Source organism: Girardinichthys multiradiatus, chromosome 17, assembly GCF_021462225.1.
Source record: "Girardinichthys multiradiatus isolate DD_20200921_A chromosome 17, DD_fGirMul_XY1, whole genome shotgun sequence".
Taxonomy (NCBI): Eukaryota; Metazoa; Chordata; class Actinopteri; order Cyprinodontiformes; family Goodeidae; genus Girardinichthys; species Girardinichthys multiradiatus.
The window spans coordinates 8,947,214-8,958,395 of record NC_061809.1 but is presented as its reverse complement, the minus strand read 5'-3'; the positions used below and the strand labels follow the sequence as shown (position 1 = coordinate 8,958,395).

At 37.5% G+C, this 11,182-nt stretch overlaps 1 protein-coding gene across 1 annotated transcript; it reads right to left on the bottom strand.

Moving 5' to 3' along the window:
- Window positions 1-388: 388 nt before the first annotated feature.
- slc5a8 (solute carrier family 5 member 8) lies at window positions 389-9,621 on the bottom strand. The gene is made up of 17 exons (XM_047389325.1): window positions 9,250-9,621; window positions 9,003-9,122; window positions 8,099-8,164; window positions 7,947-7,998; window positions 7,770-7,837; window positions 7,631-7,669; window positions 6,781-6,896; window positions 5,333-5,473; window positions 5,123-5,252; window positions 4,930-5,018; window positions 4,731-4,840; window positions 4,548-4,615; window positions 4,341-4,427; window positions 3,942-4,153; window positions 3,749-3,849; window positions 3,562-3,650; window positions 389-3,486 (listed from the first exon to the last, which is right to left on the bottom strand). Exons 1-17 carry the CDS (start codon window positions 9,478-9,480, stop codon window positions 3,373-3,375), a joined length of 1,833 nt encoding a protein of 610 aa, XP_047245281.1. The 5' UTR covers window positions 9,481-9,621; the 3' UTR covers window positions 389-3,372.
- Between the last annotated feature and the right edge of the window lie 1,561 nt (window positions 9,622-11,182).

Sequence of the window (11,182 nt, the reverse complement as noted above, 5' to 3'; positions counted from 1 at the left end):
TAAAGCAAAAACAAGGTAAGACGATGTATATTCTTTCCAGTATTTTTGTTATATTTTATTCACTTGGCTGTAAATGTTGCTCTTCATGTATTAGAATGTAGGAAAAAAATGGCTTAAATTACATCTGACAGCTGTGTGGTTCAGTTTATAAAAGCGCTGCTACGGTTTTTATCATGACTCTGCTTCAAGGTTATGAGAGCTCATAGTCATCACTATTGCATCAGTTACATTTTCCCAGGGTTCTAGGCTCTTATATAATATATTAGTTCCTCACATTTAAGATAAGCCAACAATCTGATTTATTGTCTAGCACAGATTATGAGGCGAAAAAACTGAAGCAACATCTCAAGATCTCAGCCAGTAAGGTAAAAAGATGTTAAAAAGTATATCATCTTTCACAGTTTATTTAAATATCTGGTTTCTTCTACATCTAGAAACTACAAAAGTCAGTTATAGGTTATGTTTCAATATAAAATACTGAATGCATTAAATAAGCAACCCTTATTGCATGAGAGCATGTACATCAATAAGATACGCGTTTGGGAAGCCTTCCTTTTCTTGTCAGTTTCATTTCTGAGCCTCACAAACCTTACCGTTGTAAAGTAATAAAAACTTTAGCAATCAGTGTTAGTGTTTAACATAAAAGATCCCTATTTAATATTTACCTGGAGACTGGAAAATGTTAGAATAAATAAAAGACGAATGAGCATTTTCAGCATTCATCGCCATATAAATTAACTAAGTGTTAATATAAATCTGAATGATGAAATGAAAAATGTTCTGATTGCTTTTTGCCCATACCTTATTATTCTTAGGTGTCTATCAGTCACAGAACAGAAAGTTACAAAGAGACATGCAGGAAAACATAAATTCAAGATTAACCTGATTAAACACAAGAGATAAGGATCTAAACAAAACCGAATACAAAATTTAAGACTGCAAAGTTCCTTTCATACCACACTGAATGACACTAAGGAAAAAGCAACAGTTTTAATAACAAACATGTCTAACTCACATAAAAAACAGTAATTTATTAATGCTTTACCAAACATTTTCACATTTTGTCACATTGCAACCACACACCTTATCGTATTTTATTAGGAATCTATGTGATAGACCGGCACAAAGTAGTAAGTAATTGTGAAGTGGACGAAAAAGGATACATGGTTTTCAGATGGTTTTTGCAAATTAAATCTGAAAGGTATTCAGCTCCCTTTGCTCTGATCTCCCAAATAACATCCAGTGCAACCACCTGCTTTTATACAAATGAATTAGATCAATTTGAATTTGCTACATAATAAACAGGTAAGTGGAGCACTAAATGCAAAAAAAGGTCATTCTACGTCACATCTTTTATATCTTTATAATCAAATGTTTCTTCCTGATTAACAAAATGTGACCTAAAAAGTGTCAATAAAATGACACTTTAAGGTCACATATTTAAACCATCTTCCTTTCCACTGTTATTGTGTAATTTCTCATAAATAGTGACATTTATTTACATATTTTTTCAATGTGTCTAAACATTTTGTCTTACACAAATGGAGGATGGATAAATCAGCTTGAAGCCAAATGTCTAATATACATTGGAATCTTTAAAATTTCTCTTATAGCTTCATGTTTCATGTTTGTTTTGACCTTATCTTGACCTTACCTACTAATGACCATGACCTGCCAATAAGTCACATTTAAACATGTTTAAATGCAACCCAGAAGATTTGTGAAAATATTTCCAATACAGTGAAATCTCTTTAAAAAAGAGTGACATACTCCACTAACTGACTGATAAACAGGCATTTTTGTGTTTTACAAATACTGCTGATAGCTCAGCTGCAGGAATAAACAGTGAAGACAAAGACAAACAACCCTGCTAAATACTTCCTCTAGCATCAAACTGGTTTCAAAAACCAAGGAAACAGAATTATTCATATTAGATTAAAGAGATGAACACACTTGTTACTGAACCCAAAATATTCCAAAGCTTTTAAAATAAAATAATTTTTATTCATATCAAAATCCTTGTTAAGGTCTAAAACCAATTACTGCTCCATCATCTTCAGTTAAATGTCTATATTCTAAATAAATCCAAATCCAGTTTCATGTTGCTTTGGATCCATATTGTTTTAAGGAAACCTGACTGTGTGTCAGTTATGATCTGTGCTTTACCTTTTATTAGCCTGTTGGCATTCACATATGTAAATATCTTATAATGATAATTTAGCAGTGTTATTGGATGCAACTTAGTCATAAATCTTTCATCCATTCCTGATTTTGGAAAAAGTATGGTAGAGCCTTGTTTCACTTGGGGTGTAAACCCTTTAGATTATTATGTTAATTATGCCATCAAAATTTACATTTATATGGTCTGTCCAAAAAACATTGTGAAGTTGTGTGGTTCATTTAGTTCATGTGGATTTTGCAACTTCTTCGAACATTGTCTGATATAATCTTGATTTGAATCTCCCTGGATGTCTACCCCTGGGAAGATTGCCAGCTGTTTTAAATGTTTCCCATGTGAGTAAAATCGTTCTCATTGCAGGATTACAATAATGAAATTGTTGAGAAAAACTCTCCGAAGATTGAGGCAGCCTTTTAATCTAAAGGCAAAGGTCAACCCTGATGTTTTTACAACTTAAAGTTGTGATAAAACACACTGCTTACTCCTGCTTTTATAGATGTTGCTGCTCTTTAGGTTGATCAGTAAATTTTACTGCAGAGAGCAGGACACACATTGTGATAGGTGACATGATGCGGATGATTAAAATGACAGAAACAGTTGTGTGCAACCACCAGTTTCCTAGAATGTTTTTTTTTTTTTTTTCCCAGTGTTCCTGGTCACAGCCAACATAAAAATACACCACATAGTCTGTGAGCCAACCTCACATTTGGCAGGAAATTAGAGAAACAGCAAAGTATTTACTTGTTAATTAAGACAGTCTCCTAATGTCACTAGAAGTCCTTGTTGCATACAGAAGTTTCTGCGAACTGCCCTACAATAAGACAATCTGTCCGACTGTGTTTTTGTAGGTTTTCTAAGCATTCCTGACAGGTACACTGAGTAAATATGCAGGCACTGTTCTATCTATGAAATGATACTTTGGCCCTTCTGTGAAAAAGTGCTTAAATTATGTATATTTTGTACAAAACAGGAGGTTTAAGAAATCCCATTTGTAAAACAGAATCCCATGTACCAAGGTTTTCTGCTGCAATGATTGCTCTTTTTGATTCATATTGATGACAGTTCTACTTTGTATTCTTGCAAATAAGCAACTCACAGTATTGCTCCTCTTTTTTTATCAGCATTCCTTTCTACAAGGCCAGACAAAAATGTTTCAGCACTCTAAATTGTTGACGACACATTAGTTCTTTTCATCAAGAAACGGCACTTTTTGCAAGATCCAGCTCAAAGTCACTAAAAGCAGGATTAGCATTGCCAAATGTCATCTCTCTGTCCTTCAGGTCCAGATGTCCACTTCGACTCTTGATCTAAACAGGACAGAACCCAGAAGTTCATTATCTCATTAGAGTTGAGGTATGTGTTTTCAGTCCAGCAGCACTCACTTTGCGTTTTAGCATCTTGATGAAATAATAACAGGTTGTGTCTTCCTTCTGTAACATAAGCCTTGACTCCACTTTGAGTTTGCAGCCACCTTGAATACATGAAAACAGACAAAAATGAGCATCAAAAAAGACTCACTAAGAGATAAAAGTTGGCTGTAATCTTAATTTTACAGATAAATTTAGTTGCCTGTCAAGATGCTGACAATCAGTCCTACACTGATAGCTACTATGGTTCCCAGTGGACTGAAGTAAAGGTAGGACAGAGCATACAGCTCAGCCAGCACGGGCCTGGTGATGGGAGAACATTTTATATGCATTTTAGGAGAGGAAGTTGGACCACACTGGAAAAATCAAAGAGGTCAACCTTTTCAAACACCTACTTGCCATCGTCATGAACTGGAGTTACTGCAGTGGAGTTCTGGATTGGCAGAGCGCTGGAGGTCCAATTGAAGCCATGGGCCATGGTAAGGTTACAGCCATCAGTGGACAGTGGTAGAGGTCGGCTCATGTCATGAGGTGGAGGGTATATCTGAGCTCCAATGCCCACCCACAGAGACAACACTAGACCTGACACAAGGCCTGACAAAGCTCCCTGGAAGACAGAACAGCAAGATGGTCTTGCAAACAGAAGGGTACAAAAGATGCACAGAAACCACATGACAGTGGGAGTTCTAGACCTTACAGCAAAAAAGACACCATTTAAAAAGAAATTACTTTATATCAATGAGTTACGAGAACTATAATATAAAAAGCCCACATCTAGATGAAGGCAGACTTACTTTAGAGTTGGCCAGTGGACACAAAATTCCCAGCATGAATAAGCCAAGCAAGGGACCTCCAATGATCCCAAAAATACTGATAGTTGCCTGTTTTGAAGGATAGCATGTTTTCATTACTTGCAGACTAATTCCTATTATAAGCCATGAGTCATCAGACACCAAAGTTGCATAATTAAACCAATGTAAGCTGCTAAAGGAGTTTCTTACCTGCAAGATTCCTCCCATAAGCGAGGCCAGTCCAGCCATCCCAATGCACAAAACACCATAGAAAAAACCTGCAAACAACAATGGGAACACATTTGATGTTTGCAATCAATGTGTCAGAAAACAATGGTGTTCAAATTGCAACTCATTTTATTAATATCGTGGGCAGGCCAACTATCCACTCACTCATTCCTTTTGACATCCAGGACAGGTGCTTTTCTGAAAAGTTTGTGTTCGGTCTTATGATGTCCTCCACTGTCACTGTAGCTAGTGCATTGATGCTGGAAGACACTGTGCTGAGGATGCAAAAAATCCCCAAATAAAAATGATTTTAGAAATGTAGGCTGTAATCAACAAAATAAAAAATCAAAAGATAACTATGAACCTCAGAGATCCACTATAAGCTGCTGCAACAAAAAGTCCAGGAAGGCCTGGATAATCTCCTAAGATGTCCATCACCAAATACGGCATCAGCTAGGGAGGAAATTACACTCTGGGTTAATTAAGAAGATCCAGTGTAGATGGAGACGTCACAAACAAACATAAAGAAATCAGTTAGTGCATTAATGGATGTGTACCTGGTCAGGAGCAGAAATACGTCCAGTGGTCCAGGGGTCACAACTCTTATATACTGAGAACAGACACATTCCTGCAAACACTGAGCTCAGCAAAATGGACCAAAGACCCACCAAGTTGATGTATAACGAACTAGAATGAAGAAAAAGATCACATGAAAAACTCTAACCACCAGCTCCAGTGAACTCATGTCTTTGGAGAACAGAACTTACAGTTTGGCGTGAGTCATGCTCTTGCAAGAGATGTATCTTTGAACCTGGGCCTGGTTGATTCCATAGACACTGAGCCAAATAAACGTTCCTCCGATGGACAGCGTCCAAAATGTGTGCCTCCGTAGTGGGTTTGGATCAAAGCTGATGAGTGTGAAATAGATTAGCTTGGATATTCCGGTTAGTTTGTGTTTACTAATCTGTCAGTTGGTGAATCCAATTATTGTCACTATTTATATAGATGGTCCATAAATAATTTGTGAAGCATCCTAGTAATAGATCCAGGGGATTAGATCAACGCATTGTTCTATGCACATGTCTGTGCAGATTTTCATTCACAACAATTTTGAACAGCAGGGACTTCTTTTGTTACTATTTCATTTTTTCTACAAGAGTCTGCCAGGTTTGATGAGTACATAAGTCTAGTAAAAGCAAATGATGCTCCTTTGGGTCTTCAGTATTTTCTGTTCTGTTCTATGGCCCTTATGGGTAAAATCGGGTTGTATTTTTTTGCAGATGATACTCTTGTTAGTTTGAATACCCTGTATCAAAGTACACAGTAGTAAGTCGTGTGGATTTTTTTTAGTTAAAAAGAACAAAATAAGACAAAGGTGCAGGTTCTTTAAATGCGTATGGATCTAATTTTAAAACAGCCCAACACATAAAGGTCAGACAATTAAAGTTTCCCTCATGATGATCCCCTGAACAAATCTTCAAAGCACTACAAACAAGTACAAAAAGAACATCTTAAAACGAACAATCTCCTTGCAAACCTTGGACTTAGACCAAGATGTAAACCTCTTGTTTCATTGTTTGGACCTTTTAATATGTTTATAAAAAGGTCCAGAAGGTTTATGACTTCAAATATTGTTAATCTGCCTGGCTTTCAAGTTGATCAAGCGTCATGGCCAAATAAGTCAAAATGTGAATGGGTGTTTAGGCTTTCTGGGGCAGGATCTAGGGATTCTACTGCTCATGAGTAACTCTAAAAGAAAAGACCTTTTCTGCATAATGGCCAGGTTGGTGAATGATCCTCATGTAAAACCAGAAAATCTCAACTCCAAACCCACTGCAATATTTTTTAACTTTGTGGTTTATTCCCACAGTGTCAGCAGAACTCACATTGTAGCGACATACAGGAAGCTCTTAAAAAGACAGTATTTGTACTATGACCTGTATTATAATCTTCAAAGATGCCCAGTATGTAATTAAGGCTTTTGTTTGGAATGTGATTTAAAACATCATCCAAATGAAAGACCAAGCAAAGAGTTTGGATACATTAAGTTGGTGAATGAACCCATGGTATACCTTCTCTCTCTCTCTCTATATATATATATATATATATATATACACATATATAGTTAGTACAATGCACTGCCTATCAACTACATCTGCTAAGACATGAATCCAGCACACAAAACGAGAATATTTTTATGTTTTCTCATACTCACTCTGAAAGATTTAGTCTTCCTCCGTGTTGTGAGTCAGAGATGATGGTGATGACTCCACCTTTTAAGACTACAGACCGAATGATGACGGTGAGGAAGCCTGCAAGCATGACACCAAGCTGCAGGAAGAAGAAGGCAGAAATTTTAGAGCTTTTCTAAACTTTCCCCATTTTGTTGCGTTACAACTGCAAACCTCAGTGTTTCTTATCAGGCTTATATGTGATACTGTATTACAAACTAGCATGTATTTGTGCTCTCAAATCATTTGACCTTTTAGAAAAGTAACAAGACAAAAGTCACAGGAAGTCCCGTTTAAAGCTACAGAACAAACACATAGAAGAAGCTACTCTGCTCAGATGAGACCAAAATCTAAGGTTCATACAAAAAGCACCCTGGGGTGGAAAGCTAGTACTGCACATCAATCTAAACACACCATCTTCACATTGAAAACATAGTGGTAGCAGCTTCATGCTGTGGGGATGCCTTTCTTCAGCAAAGACAGTGAAGCTAGTCAGAGCTGAAAAACCTTCCTTCTTTTGCTGGCAACACTGGTAGAAACAAGATTTGACTTTTTTTGGTCATTGTGGTTTTAGTTTGACTCTTTGTTCCATTTTAAACACAGTAATAAAACTTATAGGTTTGTCCAAAATGTGTGTATTATGTGTGTATTTGGTTATGCAATGATTAGTCAATTTTTATTTCAGCTGTCCAACCGTTGTGATACAAGTATACAAAGTGCTGTTCTATAGCCAAAATGAGAAAAGCATGTGACACATTATACCATGTGTAGTCAGTTTACCTCCTAATCTGTCAGATCATCTGTTGGTGTGTTTTTTTTTCTAAAACGTCTTACCTGAATTACATCTGTCCACACCACTGCCTTTAGACCTCCCTGCAAACACAAAAAAGCACAAGCAGATTTGTAAATGAACTGTGGGCTGACTTTTGTTATGCTCAAATGTTTTATACTGACTTGTATATTTGTTACTCACCATTGTACAGTAAAAGGTACAGACCACTCCTGTTGAAATAACAGCGCCCCACAGATTCATACCAGTCACTGCAGTGGGAGAGAGGGAAGCTTTGAAACTGCGATCACTCATCTGGACAAAGCCAAGAAGGGTTAAGTGTCCTTTAGAGGAGAATGAATCATGAATCTCACCACATACCTTGGTTTAAAGCAAGAGCCGGAGCATAGATGACAATCCCAGTATAAAGGATCTGTAACAAAAAAAGTAGGACAAATCCCCAGCAGTAGACAGATTTGTGCTTATAACCACAGAATGACCTTTAATTATGTGCTTACTGGCCCGATACTCACTGTCTGAACAATGAAGAGCATGGTTCCCAGCAGACGGGTCGCTCTGTTGAAACGCAGCTCCAGGTACTTGATAGAAACAGACCCAAAAAGAACAATATTATGACGATGATTTCCTCACATTCACCTACCAGGGTTTGCACTTAGTCCTTTTTAGTCTTGTGTCATGAGAATCGATTACAATAGTTGAGGACAGGCATATCATTCTGTGTTTGCAACATTACTTTCAGTGACCTTTCATTTGCACTCTGGTTAGTTTTAAAGTGTTGGAAAACCTATGGAATTTGCAGATTGTTGTAGTACCAGCTACAATTTGCAACACAGGATAATAACAATGTACTTCTTTCCTTTCAAACACAAAAGAAACATGTTCACAAATAGATATTTTACAGTGCTGTGTGCCACTTTGTTTAATAAAATATAAACCAACAGAAGTGCTGATAAACAGTTCTGCTTTGCTGAATACTGAACTGCTCAGTAAGCTCCAACATTCCCAGTCAGAATTTCAACTTTCGGGGGTGTTTTGTTGTAATTCCAACTGGGAACATAAAAACTGAGGCATCTAAGTAAAAAGAGAACACAATAAAACATGCATTTAAGAACCCTCTGCCATTTTTAATTGTTTGTGTGCCTGCATCTTGGGTACTTGGTAAAATTATTGACATGTCTGAGCTGCATCATCTCTAAATCAAAATCCTAAATATTTGCAAATACAGTTGACACATGATATTTACTGGAGTCATTTACTGGAGGCCTTAATCAACTGTGCAGTTCACTTAGCTACATGTCCTATGTATAGGTAAACTACATGGGTGATGAAGAATTGCAAAACATAGGACATCTTCAAACCAGATACATGCATGCATAGTGGAATAACTTGTCGCTTCATGAAACCACACTGACTGACCTCATATGTGCTTGTGATGCTCAGCTTGTAGAAGACTGGGAGAAAGACCTCAGAGGTTATGAGCATTGTGAATACATAAGAGACAGCATAAAATCCAATGCTGGCTCCGTAGCGGTATACCTGCAGAGGATATTTGATATGTTGTTACAATTACAGAAGATAATGCTGTTTTTACGGCAGGTAAAGCAACAGCAAGAAAAAGTAACCTGTGTTGACTTTCAGGATTTCATATACCTATTTGTCTTACCTCAGCAGGGTTTGCCAGCACCGTGATGGCCGACATGAAGCTGGCGGTCAGGGACATAGAGACAGGCAGGGCAGTCAGCTTGCGGCCCCCAGTCAGGAAGTCCCTGGAGCTTCTCTGACTCCTGTCGGTCCAGGCATAGTAGACCCCAATGGCAGCAGAAATCAGCAGCATGAGAGCAAAAACCACATAATCTGCTATGGCAAAGGAACCAGCCACGGGGCTCCCTGACATTTTTGGTTGAAAAAAGTTTTTCTCCTTTTAAATAATCTGCTTAGAAAGAAACTTAGACTCTCCCATGTGTTTTATTGTCAGAAACAAGCATTCCTCTGTGAATAAATGGAAGTCCTGGCACATCACCTGCTCACTCAACACTGAGCTAAGAGCAGGACCACAGACCGAAACCTTTTATGTGTGTGTGTGTGTGTGTGTGTGTGTGTGTGTGTGTGTGTGTGTGTGTGTGTGTGTGTGTGTGTGTGTGTGTGTGGGTGGGTGGGTGGGTGGGTGGGTGGGTGTGTGTGAGGGAGAGTGAGAAAGAGTTCATGTGTAGCCTACAGACCAAGAAATATTTGACATCAAATCTCATGAAAAAAATCAAAGTTCAAATATTTATTTAAACCGAACTGAATATTAATTTTTTAAACAAACGTTCTTCAAGAAATTCATATTAGTACTTTTTTGCAGTTCATTTGGACAAATCTTTGTAATAGATTTAAATCAATTGTCCTATTTTTCAGCTGTTTTCTTCTGAAATCATGCTAAATCATGCTTCATTGTAGTGTCTTATCCAGTGTAGCAGATCGCGGTGTACCCAGTAGCAACTGATAAGGGACCCACTTCCAGGATTTAGACAACTTAGCCAGGCAGTTGGGTAAACTGTGATTTCTACAGAAATGTTTATGAACAGAGAGCAATGTTTTGGAATGTGCCAAATTGGATAATCCCCGAAGGTGTTCCATTCAGTGCCAAAACAAGAGATTTTGCACTGTTACAACAACAAACTTCCATGCAATTAATAGGGATTTTATGTGACAGACGAACGCAAACTAACACATCACCCCGAACACACCATCCCCAACAAGAAACATGGCAGTGGCAGCATCATGCTGAGGGAAAGCTTTTCTTCAGCAGCTTTATACAAAATAAAGGGGCTAAATAAAAATGCATGCCACACTATTCAGTTTTGGTCCTTTCACAGAAAATCCCAATAAAACACATTAAAGTCTGTGGTTATGACGAGAAACAATCAGAAAAGGTTCAAGAGGTGTGAATATCTTGGCATGGCACTGAAACATTTAAAGTATGGTTTTTACCCAAAGAAGCTTTAGTCTGGAATTTATGGTGATTTTACTGCAATAAACTAACTGTATGCCAAAATAAAAATAGAAAACTATTTATATGTTAAAGGAAAGAATATAAATAATCAGTAGTCAGTCCTGTCTGGAGTGCTGTAGGGATACGAGGAGTGACAGGATGTGTCCTTTCTTAAAGGTTCAAAGAGGACGTGTTTCATAGAACATGATCAAACACAATCTCTCCTCTCCTAACTCTTTAGCTGGACCCAGCACTGTGAATTTCCCTTCCTGCTTTGAAGGTTTCAGTGCTTCCCCCAGACTTTGGAAAATTAATGGCCACAAATGGAGTAAATGCCTCAGTTACACTTTTCCCAATTTAATTTAAAGTTTACCCAAATTCCCTTTCTGCAACCTCTCATTCTTTTCATCATTTACCTGAGAAATGTACCTTTTACCATTGCTGTTGTTTTCTGTGTAAAATGGAAGATGCCAGTGAGAATAAATGTCATCATTCACAAAATGTACCTCTTAATTTCAACAAAAGATTAAGGGCATTTTTTTACATATGTAGAAAAATTTACTTTTTTGAACAATGCAAACTGGAGGAAAGAGAAATTATTGAATTGATACAACATGTTTAG